The sequence below is a fragment of the Lagopus leucura genome, unplaced genomic scaffold (assembly GCF_019238085.1).
Source record: "Lagopus leucura isolate 7727_CA_CO unplaced genomic scaffold, USGS_WTPT01 Super-Scaffold_100037, whole genome shotgun sequence".
Taxonomy (NCBI): Eukaryota; Metazoa; Chordata; class Aves; order Galliformes; family Phasianidae; genus Lagopus; species Lagopus leucura.
Genome location: NW_024962286.1, coordinates 84688 through 103556, shown reverse-complemented (window position 1 = coordinate 103556; position 18869 = coordinate 84688). Strand labels below are relative to the sequence as shown.

The 18869-nt window shown below is 53.3% G+C and overlaps 2 protein-coding genes across 4 annotated transcripts; both read right to left on the bottom strand.

Annotated features, from left to right (window-relative positions):
- Positions 1-1104: 1104 nt before the first annotated feature.
- YBX1 (Y-box binding protein 1) lies at positions 1105-8187 on the bottom strand. 3 transcript variants are annotated; one of them, XM_042883262.1, is made up of 8 exons: positions 7871-8187; positions 7438-7501; positions 4054-4087; positions 3235-3324; positions 2747-3049; positions 2382-2464; positions 2012-2289; positions 1105-1137 (listed from the first exon to the last, which is right to left on the bottom strand). In XM_042883262.1, exons 1-7 carry the CDS (start codon positions 8028-8030, stop codon positions 2043-2045), a joined length of 981 nt encoding a protein of 326 aa, XP_042739196.1. In that variant the 5' UTR covers positions 8031-8187; the 3' UTR covers positions 1105-1137; positions 2012-2042. The 3 variants fall into 3 exon arrangements, with proteins under 3 accessions (XP_042739196.1, XP_042739197.1, XP_042739199.1); XM_042883263.1 differs by having other exon boundaries at positions 1105-1132; XM_042883265.1 differs by having other exon boundaries at positions 2012-2277; positions 7871-8186.
- Positions 8188-11615: 3428 nt separating this feature from the next.
- On the bottom strand, positions 11616-18077 carry PPIH (peptidylprolyl isomerase H). Its single transcript, XM_042883303.1, has 10 exons — positions 17986-18077; positions 17675-17739; positions 17046-17069; positions 16481-16525; positions 16243-16285; positions 15376-15468; positions 14617-14704; positions 14047-14087; positions 13295-13383; positions 11616-11783 (listed from the first exon to the last, which is right to left on the bottom strand). The coding sequence occupies exons 1-9, from the start codon at positions 18049-18051 to the stop codon at positions 13315-13317; spliced, it is 534 nt and encodes a 177-aa protein (XP_042739237.1). The 5' UTR covers positions 18052-18077; the 3' UTR covers positions 11616-11783; positions 13295-13314.
- Positions 18078-18869: the final 792 nt, after the last annotated feature.

The window sequence follows — 18869 nt, the reverse complement described above, 5'->3', positions numbered from 1 at the left end:
ACCATTATCCCTCTTCACTCACAAACCGCTCTGAAAACCACAAACCAACACGCTCCCCATTGCTGAGGTGGATCTGCCTCGATTTCAAGCTCAGCTTATAACCCAAAGGAAGGGAAAGGGAGAGGGAAAGCCTCGCGGCCCTGCAGTCACCGCGAGCTGCTGTGCAACAGCTCCGCGTTCCAAGAATGGCTCCTACAGGAGGAACCCGCCGCTCCACTGGCAGCTGGAAACGCTGAAAGGCACGGAGATAGGGCACAACCCAGCCGCACCGGGCTGCTAATGGCTGGTGCTCGAGCACACAGGAAAGCAATTAAGAACAAGCATTAGCATGATAAAAGCAGAGCGCTCATTAGCGGGTAGAAAGGGAAGCTGCAGGTCGCGCTCAGAGCTCGGCGCTCAGGCCGTCAGACCCAGCGGCACTCGCTGCGCTGCTCCCGGACTCCGCAGCCGCTCGCCTTTGGAAGCGCCGCTTCCTCTGCTGAGCCAGGAGCAGCAGCGCCCTGCACCGCCCCAGGAGAGGAGCGTTTCTCCTTTCCCGTCCCCAAAAGCTTTTGGGAACAGTTTGATGACCTCAAGCACCTCCTCACCCAGCAGTTTTTACCCCCGAGCAGAGCCGAGGGCGCAAACCGAGCAGCGCAGGCTCTGCAGTTCCAATATTCAAATACTTAACGCTGAACAATTAAAGCAGTTATTCCCAGCTGTTTTTTCTCAGCTGTTCTCACAGAGGTGGGTTTGAAAGAACCAAGAGCACGCTGTCATTAACTTTAAGACCTTTATTAACAGATGCTTGCAGTTTGACTTGAAAAAATCAGGCGTACTTTTCATACAAATTAAAAATGAGGTTCTTAAAAATCTCAACTTGACCAGATATGAAACAATTTAAAAACCTTTAAAGGTGTATTGAGAAAAAACAGACTTTTAAAAAACGTGCTTATTGTTTCCAAAAGGAGACTTCTTTAGGTAAAAATAATAAAAACCCCATGCTGCATAGATAATGCAGATAGTTCTAGTAATCTGGTCAACAGCAAAAAGCAAGCACTTAAGGTCTTCAGTTCCAATTCTTTTGTTCATTTCTTATTGCTGGAATTTCATTTTCTTTTCTTCTTCATTTCTTAAGTCTTTTCTTTGATGACTAAACTGAAAGAAAGAGAAATAAAGGCCCATCAGACACATCATGGCACTGAGGTGTTCAGATAGAGGCTCAACTACAAGTTACATTCATGCTGCTTTCACGCACACAAATCTCAAGCACAGCAGCCTGCTGCGCAGGGATGGAAGCTGGCAGCTTCCATCACAAGTGAGCGCAGAGGAACCCAGGAGAAAGCACTCCTCACCCCTCACCAGAACCTCGCGGCTCCATACAGGCCTGCCTGCTTTGAGAGCAAAGAGCCAATGACTACAGAAGGCAGAATGAGCAAAAAGCTCTGATTTCAGCAGGGACCTCCGTGCGCTGCAGGCAGCCCAGCAGCGCCTCAGCACAGCACTGAGGTCCCTGCAGAACACACCTCCCATTGCAGCCCCTCCACCACCATTTCCAGCCCTTCCGGGGTGAGAAGCTCCTACCAAAATGCTGCAAATTCAACATCCATTTACAAGAAACAGACATGTAGAGGTGGAAAAGCCACACAGGGCAATCAAAGCCACAATGCTGGCAGGCCTGAGTAATATCTAGTGTCTGTGCACACCTGCACAACTTTTTCAGGTCACCATACCAGCATCAAAATGCTTCTTGTGGGTGAACTTTGATAGCAGAGAGCAATTGAGGCTTTAAGGTTAGCAATATTCATTCCACCAGGGAAAATTAAAGCCTGGTAGCAGAGCCCTCCCAGTTACCCAGCACTCGCACAGCAAAAGCTCACAGCTGGCTCTGCAGAACCAGCAAGCAGTGCAGCCACTTCAGCTGCAACAGGCACAGCACCACTGACACGAGCCTGCAAAGCACAACTCGGAGGGAAGCGCCCAAGACCAAGAGATCCCTGCGTCACCTCGCGCCCAGCAGCCCGGCGCTCACCCGGATGATGGTAGAGATGTTAAGCCGGCGTTTACTCAGCCCCGCCCTGCTCGGCCTCGGGAGCGGACGTGTTCTCAGCTGGTGGTTCGGCTGTCTTCGTCTCTTTGCCATCTTGTGGTTTAGGGTTCTCTGGGCGTCTGCGTCTGTAGTTGAAGTTACGACGGTACCGACGTTGAGGTGGCTGCTGACCTTGGGTCTCATCCCCTTGGTTCTCTTTATCTTCTTCGTTTCCATCCTCTCTAGGCTGTCTTTGACGAGGAGGACCCCTGAAAGTCAAGCTGGGCTTTAACCATGCAGCATCTGAGCGCCGCGGCGTTCCGGCCGTGCTGCTAGAGCACGAGGCGACAGCGAGAGCCGGCCTGCAGCATACCTGCGGAATCGCGGTCTGTAACCTCGATACATGTTCTGCCTGACTGGTCTGCCTTGCTCTCCTGCACCTTGGTTGTCAGCACCCTGGAAGACACGAGGCAACAAGCGCTCTCAGCCAGGCAGACAAACCACACCGAGGGCTGCGAGGTGACGGCGGCCTCAGCGCACGACAGCAGCGCTGCAGAGCTCCTCTGCGCCCCATCACTCCTAACAAAACTTAACACGCATCCCAGCGCGCTGCCGTCCCACAGCTGTACCCAACAGCTGTGTTTTATCTCACTGCTCAGCCTTGCAGAGCACATCTCCAGCATCTGGAGCAGGGCGATAAAACGCAGCCCTGCAAAGGAACCACATCTTGTGCGTTACCTCCACTATCTCTCCCTGCACGGGAGGGTTGGAATATTGTGGTCGACGCCCGTAGGGCCTACGCATGTAGTAAGGTGGGTACCGCCGCCTGCGGTAGGGACGGCGCTGCTGGGCTTGGCCTTCCGGGATGTTCTCTGCTCCTTCGTTCTTCTCCCCACTCTCACTGTTCTGGTAGTTTTGCTGGTAGTTGCGTGGAGGACCCCTGCGACGCGGATATCGTCTGTAATGGTTACGGTCTGCTGCGTATTTGCTGCCTTGCACTGGAACGCCACCAGGCCCTGTCACGTTCGCTGCCTCCGCACCCTGAGGAGCACAGAGAGGTCAGGTAAGCAGCGAGCAGCAAACCGGAGCCACTCGGTGCCCACCTGCATCCCATCTGTAAACCATTCATCTCCCCGGATGCCATCGGGCGCCTGCTCAAACCACAGCACCACAGCACAGCCCGCAGAGCTGCTCCCTGCACGCTCCCAGAACACCCAGAGCTTTACCTTCTCTCCTTCAACCACATCAAACTCCACGGTCTCTCCGTCTCCTACGCTGCGGAGGTACTTCCTGGGGTTATTCTTCTTTATGGCAGTCTGACAACAAATATGGCAAAGTTACACTCACAGGCACAGCGGGAAAACGCTACTGAGTGAAGTTTGTGTTGGTGTTCTGGGGGAAGGAATCTAACTGTTGGTTTGTTAAGGCATCCTCGTGGACAAGCAATTAAGCCACAGTGGAAACTCAAAGCCAGAAGACGTGTGTGCTTCAATACAGCTCTGGCCTACCTGGCGCAGCCTTAAAGCTGTCCTGGAAATGTCTGCCCACATGCTTCCAGTTGGAGATACAAAGCTGCCCCCCAAAAATATCAGAAGTTTCTCACTAAGTGCTCTGTGTGTTCTCATTAGGTGCATGCACTGATTACAAGAGCTTATTTGGAGTTATTTCCTACGCTGTTCAGCAGCAGATTGCATTTCTGACAGTCGCTGAATGCTCTGTAAGCACAGCTCTCAGCTACATTCTACTCAGCAAACACTTTTTAATAAGTGTCACAACTTCACAAATTAATGTCAGCAACACAATTCAGGTCCATTTGTTCCCTCAATGGAATAAAATCCATCAGAAAACATGTCCACACGTTTCAGCACGTAAGCAGTGATTTTAGGGGAGAGACAGGAAACCTCACTGCCACAGCTGAGCACAAGGTGGGAAAGCAGCCTGCCTGATGTGCAAACCCAGCGGGGAAGTGCGACAGCTCCACTTTCCCCTCCACCCCACTTGGCTAGGGTCAGGCACAGCACATTTCAGCTCCCAACACATCTTACCTGATGGACAAACACATCTTCCTTGGTGTCATTCCTGCAAGACAGCACGAAACAGAAATTCAGATGTGAGACCAGCAGCGCGCTGGCCCAGTTTGAAATTCAGATACCTGGGACAGCACAGTGGAAGATGTGACATCACAGGCTATGAAAAGCAGCACACACAGCCTGCTTCCCCAGCTCCACTTCCTGCAGGCCGCATCCATGAGCACTCCACAGGGCAGCAGCGCGGCTGGCAGGCAGGTGGGCACAGGGAGCTTCCTGCTCTCAGTTACTGAGCACAGCCCCAGCTGTCCTCATGCTGCTGCAGAGCCATGCTCACCATCACAGCCTGCCTGCAGCTGACCCTCAGGCTCACATCGCAGGGCTGAGCCTTGCCACAGCCTCACTTCAAGTCATTGCACAGACCAACGAATCACCCGCCGAGTGCCTTTCATTTCCTACGATGTACACGGCAGGCACAGCCGGCACTGCAGTGCTCGTACCTGGACTCCTCACCACAGCTTTAACACACAGCAACAACTCTGAAACAATTCAACCCGAGTCACAGCTGCGCTGTCACACAGCACCACACCCCCATTTGCAGTTCCACAAGGAAGCACTGCAGAGCTGATGGAAAGCAGTTAGCCCAGCAGGCTACAGAAGGTAGGCAGCTCAGGAGGCAGCTCAGCCCCGGCCCACCAGGCAGCACCCAGCAGCTCTTACAAAGCCTAATGCTTCTGTTCTCAACACGAGATCGCAGGTGTTCCAAGAACTGAGGACCTGAGGGAAGCCCAGAGCCTGCCTTCAGTCTGGTGCTTGCCCTTGCTGAGAGCACAGTAGTGGTAACTGCTCACCATCCAAGCTCTGTGCGGATGCCCTACACTGCTCCCGAGCCCCATTCCTGCAAGCACATCAGCTGCTCCTCACTTCATTTAGAGCCCTTTCTACATCACAGTTCCCATTGAAGAGCACACTGCAGTTCTGGCTCAGTAAACAACTCTGTTCCGCTGAACCAGACCAAGGTGGAGACGTGATTTGTTAAAAACCCTCCTGGTTCATTCTATAACCCAGCGTCTGCCACAGGATTTCTGCACTAAGCCCATCTAGGAGAAGTACATGTGCTGCCACATGGATAATGTGGGAATAACGATCAGTACTTTGCAAACAAAATAGGAAACAGAACAGGAGGTGCCCATTTTGAAGGCCCTGTGAGACACTCATCTCTTCTCGGTGCCAGACGATGCTCTCAATATCTTTAATCTCTTCTTTAAAAAAATCAGAAGAGCAAGCAGCGATTAAGGAAGCACAGCAAAGCTGTAAATACAAAGCCAGATATCAGCGTGCAGCTCCAATTATGGCAACAAGAGCAACTCAGCTGCCTGCACGTTCATTTATTACACTGACAACTGCAAGGAACAACCGACAGAATTCAACCTAATATTTCAGAAAACAGTAATAAACGTCCTTAATACTAACACACACCAACAGACTACAACCACAGCCAATGTGAGCTGCAGGCAGACCCAGGCAACGCTCCACAGCTTCGGTGAGCCCGAGCCGTTTGGGAGCAGAAGCGTTATCAAGAGATGAGAGCTGAGCTGGAGCACATGAGCTCACGCTGCGTTTCTCATTAGGAACAGCAACCTCAGGGATTAAACAGCTGCCAAAATAATACGAGCAGGGAAGCCATTCAGATGCCTTAAGTAGCTGCTCCCGCTTCCGTGCTTGACTCATGCAGCAGCATTCAGCTACGAGCGGAACAGAAAAGCCTTCCCCAGAGGTAAAGCAGCGACCTGTAGCTGTGCACGCACCTCCAGGAGCTGGGATGCTGCAGCAGCTCTGCCAGCTGTTTGACACCTGACACTCAGCCACCACGTGGGGAACGCACACTGGGCAAGGCTGTAGAGCTGCTCACCGGCCAGCCAAGGAGCTCAGAGGCTTAAGACCAGGCCACAGTGTAACAGGTAGATGAAAAGGTGGCATTTAGGTCAAACTTCCACAGAATCATCAGTACCAATACTTGCTCCCCTGGAGAAGATTTCCCCAGCTTCCTGTCAAACCCTGCCATGGTGGATTTCAAGTCCCCCAGCTCCCATTTTGTGCATCTTTCTCCAAGTTAACACACTGATGGAACTAAGGCAGCAGAGCCACGTGCTGTCACACAGGAGAGAAGCAGCAGTGACCTCCAGCAGGAAACAGGGCTGCCCTAGGGCTTTCCCCATCCCAAGGTCCTGGCAGAGAACAGCCCTGCAGGGCGTGCAGCATGACAACGCCTTCTGGAAACATGGCCTCTGCAGAACCACCACCCACAGGCACTCCAAACTGACTGAGGGAAGAACTGCTCTCTAGATCAACTGCTGTCAGAGAAGGAATCCTAACAGCACGTTTCTCAAGGCCTCCTTACATTCTGTGGTCTTGTGATAGACAAGAAATCTGCATCTTGCACATTTCCTTATACGCTTACAGCTGTCTGAGGATCACCTCCTTTTAGGCATCCACCGCTATTTTTAACCGACATCAATGCCACTGGACATCACATAATCACAGAATTGTATGGATCAGAAGGGATCTCTAGAGATCAAGTCCAACCTCCTGCTAAGACACGTTCTCCAGAGCAGGTCACACAGGTGGGTATCCAGGTTGGTCTTTAACATCCACACAGAAGGAAACACCACCACCTCCCTCCGCTGCCTGCTCCAGTGCTCTGCCACTCTGACAGTAAAGTTCTTCCTTGTGCTAGTACGGAACTTCCTGTGTTCCAGTTTCTGTTCACTGCCTCTTGTTTTGCTGCTGCATGCCACCAAAAACAGTCTGCCCCCACCAACTTGACTCCCACATTTTAGATACCTTGAAACAGTGATCAGATCCCCTCTCAGCTTTCCTCATACAGGCCCTGATCTCTCTGTAGCCCTCCTGGGCTCTCCCCAGCAGTTCCCTGCCTGCCTTGAACTGGGCAGCCTAGCACTGGGCCCACTGCTATGGATGTGGCCTCCCCGGGGCAGAGCAGAGGGGAGGAGAACCTCCCTCGTTCTGCACGCCACGCTCTGTGGGGTCCCACTGGCCTTCCTGACCACCAGAGCACACCGCTGGTATGGTCATCCTGCTGGCCACCAGGACACCCAGGTCCCTCATCGCAGAGCTCCTCTCAGCAGCTCAGCCTCTCACCCGCACCAATGCCCACAGCTGTTCCTCCACAGCTGCACGACTCTCATCGAACCTCAACATCCCCTCTGCCCAATTCCGCACCGCCTGTCCCGCTCAACTTCACAGAGAGGTCTAAACGAGCACCGCAGCGCGCTGACAGCCTACGCCAACGCCCCGAGCAGCAGGAAAGGCCTTAACGCGGGCCACGCCACCGCGGGATGAAGTCCCGAGCTCCCCCCACCCCCGCGCCGCCCAGCTCACCTGTTGATGAAGCCGTAACCGTTCCGTACGTTGAACCATTTCACTGTTCCCAAAACCTTCGTTGCTGGGAGAGGAGGGGGGCGAAGGAGAAATAGAAGAGAGAACGGGGCGCAGCGTCAGGGGCGGCACGTGGCGGGGCGGCGCACACAAAGGCCCCGCGTGGCGGACATCTTGAGCCGCGCCGCCCCGCCCCCACCAACGACACGCGGGGCCCGGCGGCGAGCGGCGCGCGCGCGGAGGGGAAGGGGGGCGGGGGGAGGAAGGGGGAGCGGGCGCGCGCCCAACGGCCGCCGCGGGTGAAGGGGGGCGCGCGCCGCGCTGTGAGGAAGGGCGCGCGCAGCCCCGGGGGTGGGGATGTGAGGGGAGGGGGGAAGGGGCGCGCGCGCCGCCCGTTGAGGCCCTCCCCCGCCCCGCGGCCCGCTCCCTCCCTCACCGATGACCTTCTTGTCCCCGCCGGCGGGAGGCGCCGCCGAGGCCAGGCCGCCGCTCCCGTTCCCGCTCCCGCCGTTGGGTTTGGAGTCGGCGGGGGCGGCGGCGGAGGCCGCCGCGGGGACGGGGGCGGCGGGAGGCTGGGTCTCGGCCTCGCTGCTCATGGCGGCGGCTGTTCGGTGCGGACGGTGGTGGTGACTGGCTATTTGCGCCGCCTCCCGCGGTGTGATGGTGACTGAGGCCGGCCGTGGGGGGGGCTGCTCCCTGCTCCGGGCTCGCTGAGCTCCGCTCTCCGCTCCCGATACCGATCGAACTGGCCACAATGGCGGCCCGCACCGGCTAGCCACACCGCGCGCCCCGCCCGCGCGCGACTCTATTGGCCGCTAGCCCCGCCCGTCAGACGGCGAGCCAATCCCGCCGGCTTTTCCTCTCCCGGCGGCGGCCGTTTACCGAACGTCCATTGGCCGCACTACCTGCCTTTCCTTGGCTCCGCGCTCCTATTGGCCGCTCGGCCGGCGGTTGCTGGGCTTCTTTTTCTTCCCGCCTACCTCCGCGCCCCGCCCCCGAGCTCTGATTGGCCGCCGCCGCTGAGGGGGCCGAGGCTCCCGGCGCTGCGGGCCCGGCGGGGGCAGCGTGCGCGGCCACGCGGCGCGGCAGGCGTTGGAGTCGGAGCCGTTCGGCACGCGCCCGGCCGCTGCCCCTCACAGCGCCGAGCCGCGACGAACCGAGCGGTGCCACCAGAGCGCAGTGCCCGGGCGCCCCGGGGACAGCTGAGCTGTGGTGGCACCGCTCCCGAGGAGCTGCTCTCATTACATTTCCTCGAGGCAAACGCCTCTAATTGAGCTCTTTAAGAGCCGGGCCGCGGCTCCGAGGGCTCTTCAAAGCCTGGTTTTTAATTAGCCTTTTCCCAGCGACACCTCCGTGCCTCCGCCCGCAGGGACACCGCGCTGGGTTTGTTGTGACTGAGCCATCCTGTCTCCCATTTCTCCTCCTGCCCTCCAGTCGTGGTTGGCCGCACACTCACAGCCCTGCCCTCAGCCACGAGACACCGCCGGGAAACGGCGAGCAAACCGTGCTGAGCTCAGCTGCAGGGGCTGCAAAGACGGGCTGGGGGAGCTGGGCTTGTTCAGCCTGGAGAAAAGAAGGCTGCGGGGTGACCGAACGGCAGCCTTCAGTACCTAAAGGGAGCCTACAAACAGGAGGGGAGTCAACTCTTGGAAAGGGGAGATGACAGCAGGACGAGGGGAAATGGTTTTAAATCTTCCCTCCTTCAAATGAGGTTGGATGTGTTCAAGGTCCAGAGGTGCTTAAGGCCAGGTTGGATGGGGCCGCGGGCAGCCTGGTCTGGTATTAAACGTGGAGTTGACTGCTCTGCATGCAGTGGGAGGGTTGGAGATTCACAGAATCACAGAACGGCCAGGGTTGGAAGGGACCTCAAGGATCACGAATCTCCAACCCTTCCCTGCATCCACAGCCTCTCTGGGCAGCTGTTCCAGCACCTCACCACTCTCATAGAAAAGAACTTCCCTGATATCCAACCTAAATCTTCCCTCCCTCAACTTCAAACCATTTCCCCTCCTGCTGTTATCTCCCCTTTCAAAGAGCTGATTCCCCTCCTGTTTGTAGGCTCCCTTTAAGTACTGCAGGCTGCACTGAGGTCACCCCACAGCCTTCTTTTCTCCAAGCTGAACAAGCCCAGCTCCATCAGCCTGTCTTCATAGGGGAGGTGCTGCAGCCCCCTGATCATCCTCTGGAGCCTTCATGATCCTTGAGGTCCCTTCCAACCCAAGGCATTCTGTGATTCTATGTCAGAAAATACAATGGTATATAGATTAGAGGGGTCACATAAAACAAAGGAGTCACAGCTGCTTATCAGTTTTATCAGTAACTCGGGAAGAATCTTCAAATCTCAGTGATGAAGCCTATAAAGATGTGTCTCCTGATGGCTTATGAGCTCAGGGCAGCTTTTGAGGAAGGGCACACTGCAGGGGCTGGAGGTGAACGTGAAGTTCAGATGAGTAACAGGCAGTCAAACTGCCTCCGTTTGCAGTGCCCACCATTGGAGAATGATGCTGGAGCTCAGATAGAGGATAACAATCATCTGCTCTGCAGCAGATTCCAGAATTTGCTTCACACATGACTGAAGGGTGACTTCATCACAAGAAATTAAATCCAAAAATATTGGTGTTTGAGAGAACTTTTAGCCAGCAAGTAAGGAACAGCAAGATCCACAGGCTGGGAAGCTGAAACTCAGTATATTCAGTGTCCAAGGTAGATAAATGTAACAGGATACAATTAACCACTGGCACAACTTTCAAGAGGTTGTAATGGATTTACCACTGTTAGATATTAATTTGGGGAAGCTGTGTAACCCCTGCTATGCAGGAAGTACAACTGGCTGATCACAGTGATAGAAATACATCAGGCTGAGAAAACGCTGCTGAGCCTGGACCCAGAAATAGGCTGGTTTCCCTGGTGAGAAAGCAGAGTGAATTTGGGTACCCACAGCCAGAACTGTGAACCTCAGCACTGCAGCTGGAGGCAGAGCTCCTCTGAGCCGCCTGGAGTCAGGCTCACGCCTAAACCCCACAGGGAAAGGGCATCCAGATGCATTCCCTGAGCATGAGCAACAGCTGAGCGTCTCATTTTTTGCTCACCTCTGTCTCACAGCTGTTACCCAAGTTTTCTCCTCCTCTGGTTGAGGAATTTTCAACCCTTGTCTCCTAGGAGAAATCGTGGCTATGTAAAGCCAGGATGGGAATGGGATCCTTTGCTTTGTTTCCTTCATCACCTGGCATGTTGCAGGTACAAGTGAGACACGCTGAGCAGGAGAGAATAAACTGCAAGCATCCTCAGCAGCTGTGCAATCCCACAGCCTGCCCTAAAGATTTCGAGCAGCCGTTACGTAGCAGATGACACCAAAGCATGCCTACAGGATCTGTCCTCTGACACGTCAGCGTCAGCCCACACCTCCCTGAGCCAGCCCCGCTCCTGCACCTCAGGCACAGATCACAAAGCTTTCTGCTGCACGAGGAGAGGAGCGACGGGGCAGATCAGGACTGACAAAGCAACTGCACCTGACAGAACAGACTCTGTCCAACCTCTCTGATATTTAATCTGCTGCAGAGAAAACTCACCTTGGAGCCCAGCGCCCACAAAGGGTGACTTCGAGCTGCCCAGCAGGTGAGCTTGCAAACCCAGTCTGACAATGACAGTTTTTCCACAGACCTGCAGCCTCACCTCTGTTCTCTGCAACCATTCAGGAGCCCTGAATTCTATGGCATGCTCATTCTCTGCCCGCTAACCAAAAGACCTTCCATCAACACCCTTCTAACACCCATGTCAATTCCTCTCACACCTGTGGCATATAAGAGCCCAGTGCCTTTTGGCCCAGGACGTGCCAGGTGAGGGCTAACAGCAAAACTCACTCCAGAGCCCAGAAAATCCTGGCCATCATGCCTTTATCCTGTCCTGAGCTTCAATAAGGTTGTATGTAGAAAGGTGTCCCCCAGAACTTCTCTGCCAGGGCAGCTTCACAGCCAGAGCTGCTGCAGCACAGCTCAGGTGTGTTCCTTGCATTTCTGCTTTCCCCTTAGCAAATGCCCTGCAGCAATGCCTCTCACCACCTCACACAGGAAACATTCTGTACCGAATCAGCTGGGATAATGCACACACCATAGGGAAGGCAGTATGCCTTTTTGCCCACAGAATCCACTCCCAGGCACGTTTACTGATATCCACTATGCAAATATTTAACAAAATCCTTTATTTACATTTCAACATACTTAAAAAAAAATGATATATGCCAATTATTTCATGATTTCAGGAGTCTGTGAGGAGGACTGGAGCAGCAGGGGAACTGGCTGGAGCTGGAGCTGCATGGAGCTGGCAAAGGCCAATCCACCCACAAGGGAGCACTGAAACAAAGGAGAACAAACTGTCCCAGGTGCTCAGCAGCCACCTTCAGCATCCTGCAGCACAGCACTGGGTGCTGAATTGGTTCTGCCTGCTGCGTGCACCAGCTCATGGCAAACAAGTCTCCACTCCAGCACCTGCGCCTGGCTCTGAATTCATAACCAACACTGCCTGTTTCTCCAGGCTGATCTTAAAGATCTTTACAAATAACTCATTTAACTGTCTGAAGGTGGGGGAGATAAACCCCATTCCTGTCAAGAGCTAGCCGAAAGGCAGCAGTGTGCAGAAAGATGTTTCCTAAGACCTGGCTGGGAAGGAAGCAGATGCAAACTGAAGATATGCAGCTGGATGTTGACCAGAGATTATACAGAAAGGCTCCAAAGAAACACGATCAATAGGTCTGGGCCTGAGGGCAGCCCTGAAGGGGACCCAACACATCAGCAAGGCTCTTTCCATCTGCAAGAAAGCCTATTAACAAAGCTGCCCCCCATCTCCAAAAGCCTATAAAGGCCAGAAGCACCGAGTGACTGCATTCCATACTGTCACTTCATCACACAGAAGCATTTGAAGCACTGCAAATCTGAAAGGCTTTACCATGCCAGCAGGGATGTGTCTTCATGGGTAATTCCAGACATCTTTGGAAATCATATAAAGGAGGGTTAAAAACTGTGTGGAGTGCTTTTGTCAGTGCCTGCCTGCTGAAATTTGAAAAGTCAGCAACCAAATGGCTCATACAGCAGATTTTTGATAAGCTGCAGCCTGACACACTGAAATCTGGTCAGATTTGCTCGAATGCTTGTGGTATTTTTCTAGTGAAAACGCCAACAGAATACTCTGTGTTAGTCTAAGTTCAGCCTTGCACCTGTTTGGTTTAAGCAAAATGAAGCCTGGGTAATGCTGGAAACGTTTCCCTTTGCATGAGGACAGCGGTGTTCTTCTCAATTAAGGTAAGGCTCTGTAACACAGCAATTCCTCAGCCCTCCCGTGGCAGCTGCCCTATGGCTGCAGTGAGCAGGAAGGCTTAAGTCCTCTCTTTCTGCAGCACTGCTCTTGATCCCTGTCTGCACCACACATGGATGCTCTGCTTTCTGCAGCAACAGCAGAGAGCACTTAGCTGCAGGTTAAACGACCGTCCGCTCCCTCCTGCCTGAGCAACCCCAGCTCAATTCCTCTTGCAGACCCCTTTTCATCCACCGCTCTCTGAAGCTGAGGCTTCAAGGCAACCTAACCCCATCCAAGGCAGGGCTGACCACGTCTTCCCTCAGACTGCAGCCACAAAATCACTTCCCTTTAGTGCTGCCTTTGGTCTTCATGTAGACTGAAGGGAAACTGCTTCAGGGAGTTGAGCTGATAAAAAACATCATGCTATCCAAGCAGCACTTTGTGATGGTTCACTGAGCTGAGCCAACTTTCTGCAAGCTCATGCGAACGTGACAAGAAGTCAAGAGAGAAGCAAGGAGCACAGAAACCCACTGTTCAACTACAGCGGATGCCTCAGAAACCTGAGACTTACCCCGTTCCTACTCCACTGCTTTACATCTCCCCGCACTGAGAGATCACAACTGGCAGCTTGGGTTTGTTATTCGGTCCTGTGGGCACATTCTGGGGACAGATACAAGGTTACATCTCATCAAAACAGCAAACCCAGAGACACCTAATGGTTGGCAGCTCTGCTTTTTGCATTCTCTGATGGCAGAGGCCCTCGTGCACATTTCCCAACCCAGAGCTGTGCCACGATGTCAGCAACTGCCCTTTGTTAAACCTGCTCACCACCCTGCCATGGCACCCAGTCAGTGCTCCTATTTATCTGAACGTATCCTGGCAGCTCATCAAAAGATTGGTTTAACTTTTCTAATTAGATTTGCCAATCACACATCAGCAGAACTGATGGTTTGACACCCACTGAATGATCCTGGGCAGTGGCACGGAAGCGATCTGCTTTACACTCCTGTCTGATGGAACAGCTTTTCATTTCAGCTTCCTGAACAAATGCAAAGCGCTGCAAATCAAGCTGGGGGAATAAAATCCCTGCTCAAAGCCTAAGCAGCAGCCATGGGAGCACAGCATTTCCAAAGTCCATCTGAATGACAGACTATTTCACAACGGATTTCCTATTATCTTGCAGTGAAGACAACTGATGACACCAGTTATTGTCAGTGGTATTCCCTGGTATTCGTTACACAGGAGAGAACACAACAACCACTGCTGCCCTCCCATGACTTTCCAACACGGATTTCACAGAGAAAAAAGGCAAATCCCACTTACTTCAATTTTTCTCATTACCAACAGCCCATCAACGATTTTACCTGAAATGAGAAACGCATCCACCTCAGGGCTGTGCTTTAACCTTTGCTGCCTTCCCCAGCACATCCAATTCCTGCTCCTCTCCCTGGGCACGGCTCTCTAAACTGACAGCAGTGAGCAGGACAAGAGCTTCAGGCCTGGCCTTGGAATCTTACAGCTCAAGAGGCAGCACAGAAAAGTCAGTCATCCTCTGAAAGCACATCTCATACCTACAAACTCAGCTGGAAACTCCATTTGGATGCCAGCCCCACTCTGACAGTGGAGTAGGAAGGCATCCATCCCCTCATCCTTCGTCCCATCTGCACTGGCACAAGGATTTATGTACTAACAGTGACACAACGATCAAGGATCTGATCTGGATTAAAGTTAAGCTGAGAAAAAAATGTTTCTAAAGACGCATCTCAATACCTGGCTGCACAAATACCTCCGCTGGCACAATGGATGGGGAAGGAAAAAGCAGTCCACAGCTGTTTATTTTAGCAGCTGTGCCACAGGAACTGCCCAAGACTCTGCATGCCAGGCTGTACTCACCGAACACAACGTGTTTTCCATCCAACCAGTCACACTTGGAGCACGTGATGAAAAACTGACACCCGTTAGTGCTTGGGCCACTGTTTGCCTGCGGGGTGAAAACATCAAAATGCAAAGCATTACAAATTAGGACTTCCCCAAAGCTGGAGGCAGAGAGATCTGACATTGGAAAGAGCTGCTGCTTCAGAAATGGCCTCACTGTCTTTTATTAAGCTTACTGATTCATAAGCCAGAGGAAACAAGACACATTTGCAGGAGAGCACCTGTGCTTGGACATGGTGCACTATCAGGTCAGGTCCTGCTGCTCTGTGCAAGCACACAACAACATCTTTAGTGACTGCAGCATCACTCTGGGGAAAAATGTTCTAAAAGACAGCACAGTAACAGTGCTGTGACTCTGAAACTCCACAGTCTTTGTTTTCTCCTCACTAAGGTCAGTGTTCAACAACAGTATAAGGGAAGAAAAAGACCCTTCACTCATCACTGTACAAGACCTGCAATTGTCAAGTCATTCTGAAAGCTGGGCAAACAAAACACATTCCTGAGCTCCAACAGGTAAGAAGAAAGGAGGCTGGAGGATGAGGACTCCTGCATTGCTCAAACCATAACCAATCTTCCAGCTGGTAACTTACAACACAGGTCTGTCACACTTTCCATCCCACTGTACAGATTCCTACTGTCTGGCAAACACAATTTATACATTTAGGAAAAAGGCAGAGAGAAAATAGCAAAAGCTCCCAGTCTTCACTTTATCCTTACCATAGAAAGCAGGCCAGGAGCAGAGTGTTTCAGCTTGAAGTTTTCATCTGCAAAAGGCCCCCTATATATACTGGCTACTCCAGTGCCATCACCCTGCACAAGAGAGGCAATTAGTCAGCCACAGCATCAGCTCTGCAGCATGAACTTGAAATAAGCAAAATCACCGTGCTAAACTCAGCCCAAAAAAGAGATGCTGCACTGCCATTATATATACCAGTGGTGAACACATTTAGACGTTTCATTCCTTTCCTCCAAGTCAACACACCTTGCCCTTACTACAAGCACAAGCACTCAGACCTCAGGACTTGATTTATCAACCACAGAAGCGTGGCCCATAACTGCTGCACTGCAGAGAGGCTCCTGTGCTCTGCCAAAGGACTGAGACCCTTCAGCACAATGGCAGCGAGGAACCTTTCAGAGAAAGCTGCACAAGCAATTCAAACAGAATCCAGCACAGACAGTGAAATTTACCACAGAATCACAAATGGCCAGGGTTGGAAGGGACCTCAGGGATCATGAATCTCAGCCCCATTTACTCTGTCTGCAGCCTGTCTCCCCTTATTGCCTTTCCACTTAACACACACTTTCTTTATTAAGCCTGACTTGATTCAAAATGATCTCTTGGAAGAGATTCTTGGTTTGTGCACTTAAGCATCTCTTCTCACACGCACAGTGGAGATCTCTGCCTCTTACTGGGGGGAAAGGAGAAACGGGAAGGACAACAGAGTGGAAAGAAAAACCTCTGCAAGTTTGAAAAGCCCCTCGCTTTATAGTGAGTCATGCTGTCAGAGAGAGAAAACAGGGGGAAGGACGAGCTGCATGCTGTACAGCACAGGAAAAGGACAAAAGCAATGCAGTAGTACATACGTTTACAAAGTCACCTCCTTGGATCATGAAATCCTTTATTACCCTAAAAAAGTAAAGCAATACTTAGCTCCCAGTAGAAAAATGCCTTGTGAATGACTGTGAATGCTACAGTCTACAAACAGTGAGCACTGACAGTATTTGACAACACCCAAAGGGTAGACAGCAGAAGCTGCACCCTCGAGGCAGGTCTCAAAGCCACCTCGTGCTGTTAATCTCTAAACAAAAGCAGAAGTACCACCTGTGGAAAGTGCTTCCTTTATAACCTATGGGGACACCGTCTTTCCTACAAGGAAATAAAAAGGAAAATCATTACAACTCATTGTAAATCCCACCACAGAACCCTCCCAGGAAGTCACATTCCCACAGGGTTGCCCCCTACATTAGGAGCTGGCTTAATGTATCACCTACCGACCCACCTCCTTCAGCCCATCCTGGATCCTAATTTTGCACTGATGCTACCAGAGGCCAAGGGAAGCCTCGAATGGGCACAGCTGTTTGCAGCACGCATTTCACCATCTCAAAGAATCCCACTCCAATTTGCAGTACAGACATCTGGGCCACAATGTGTTTGGTTTTTTTTTCAGGCAAGGCATTTTTAGAACAACAGGAGTATGACTGCATTTGTGCCCCAAAGGAAAAGACTTCCATGACTCACTGAGCCAGGCGTGCTTTCATCAGAGATTTCTGAAACTCTTCCATTGCACAGCAATACAGTGAGGAAAACTTCCAAGTGGGTCATTGTTCCAAGCACCCAGCCCAGTGTGTCTGAGAATGTGGGCAAAAGGAAAAAATAACTCGCATACCTGAATTCACCGGTACAAAACTGCCTGGAAAAGAAAAAAACACAGAAAAGCCAAGCATAAACCACTTCTGAATTTTGAGGACACAGAGGGTGGCACTCAGCAACGCGCACTGAATGCTGTGCAGGACTCGGCTTATTTCAGTGGGGGTGAAACAAGAATCACTGATAACCACTCAATGCTTCCATTTGGAAATGGAGTTTTGAGAAAGTCTGGATATTTAACAACCTGTTAAATAAAACCAATCCCAAAGTGTGGAACAGGGCACCATGTCTCACAGAGGACAGGCTATGTTCTCTTCTCCAGAACTGGAATGTCCAGGTGGTGAATTCTGCTGTCAGAGATGGAGAACGGGGCGGCAAAGAGGTTTTTACCATGACATGAAAGTGCTGCCTCTGTGAACTGAGTGTATCGGAAGCTCCACAGAGGGAGCAGAGAGGGGCCGCGGTCTTTCTCCTTCAGCCCACGTGGACTCTCCCGGTGATAGGGATGCTGCACGGGCAACACTGTGGGGACACAGAACTGAGGCGGGTGCGGTGATCACTGAAACCACCGCACTCCCGCACGCCCCTCGCAGCCCGCTGCCAGGCAGGGCGCCCAGCCGAGCCCGCGGTGCCGCCAGCTGCTCCTACCTGAAGTTCTCCGCGGTTTTGGGCACGACATCAGCAAACAGCTCGATCTTCATGCGGCCGACCTCCTGCACAAACAGCGGCGGCTCAGGCGGCTAGCCCGCTCCGCCCCGCTCCCCCCCGCCCCAGCGCAGCTCCCAGCCGCCGCCACCCCACCGCGAGAAGTCACGCAACCTCCGGAGCACCCAAGGGGACGGGGAACGGCACGGAGGGAGCAGCGCGTAGAGAGCGGCTGCAGCCTCGTGGTTCGCTCGGCCCAGAGACGGGGAGCCCGAGGGCGGGCACCGCGGCGGCCCGCAGCTCCCGCCGCCCACCTGCCCGCCGATGGTGACATCGAAGAACACCACAGGGTTGTTGGGGTTGGCCGCCAGCGCCGACATGACGGCCGCCTCACCCGGAAGCGGAAGCGGAGTGGAGGGAGGCGGGGCTACGCGCCCTCGAGCGGGCGGAAGCTGCTGTGCGCGTGACGTCATCACGTAACGTACGTCACGTAAGGGCGCTGCGTTGCCGTCGCAGCGCCGTCTGTCCTGGGAGTTGCGGCGCGGGCTGCGGGTGCAGGGGATCAGCCGGGAGGGGGGGCGGAGCACCGGGCGGCTGCTGAGACGGCAGTGAGAGCGAAGCAGAGGGCGCGGAACCCGATAACCTGAACGGATCTGCGGGTTTCTCGTCGCTGTTTGCCTGCCTCTCTCCCCTTCAGCCACACGAGGGCAGCCTTACCCTCACCGCGGGCTGCTGAATCCCACCGGGAAGGGTGACGGGGCTCAGCCGCGTGTCCGCCCTTAGGGCCGCTCTGTCGAGCAGTGTTACGGTGTTCAGGAAAGGGGTGAGATCCTCAGAGGTGATGGGGTCCCGTCCTCTGTGTGCTTCCATTCCCTCGGTTCCAGCATTGACTCGCATTCATCTCCTGCCCGCTCAGATCTTTTCCATCCCCACTCACAGAATCACAGAATGGCCAGGGTTGGAAGGGACCTCAGGGATCACGAAGTTCCAACCCCCTGCCACGTGCAGGACCACCAACCTCCACATTTAATGCTAAACCAGGCTGCCCAGGGCCCCATCCAACCTGGCCTTGAACACCTCCAGGGATGGACGGGGCATCCACAGCTCTCCGGGCAGCTGTTCCAGCACCTCACCACTCTCATAGGAAAGAACTTCCCCCTGACATCCAACCTCAATCTTCCCGGCCTCAACTTCAAAC

Bases quoted from the DNA above. Each gene is read 5' to 3' on its own strand.
- PPIH (XM_042883303.1), bottom strand. From the start codon at position 18,051: ATGTCGGCGCTGGCGGCCAACCCCAACAACCCTGTGGTGTTCTTCGAT. The intron at 16,286-16,480 runs GTGGTACTTCTG...TTACTTTTTTAG, and splicing joins AAAGGAAGCACTTTCCACAG to GGTAATAAAGGATTTCATGA. The intron at 14,088-14,616 runs GTGAGTACAGCC...TTCTCATTTCAG, and splicing joins TGGAAAACACGTTGTGTTCG to GTAAAATCGTTGATGGGCTG.
- YBX1 (XM_042883262.1), bottom strand. From the start codon at position 8,030: ATGAGCAGCGAGGCCGAGACCCAGCCTCCCGCCGCCCCCGTCCCCGCG. The intron at 4,088-7,437 runs GTGAGCTGGGCG...GCTGTCTTGCAG, and splicing joins GGTTACGGCTTCATCAACAG to GAATGACACCAAGGAAGATG. The intron at 2,290-2,381 runs GTATGCTGCAGG...GTTAAAGCCCAG, and splicing joins TACAGACCGCGATTCCGCAG to CTTGACTTTCAGGGGTCCTC.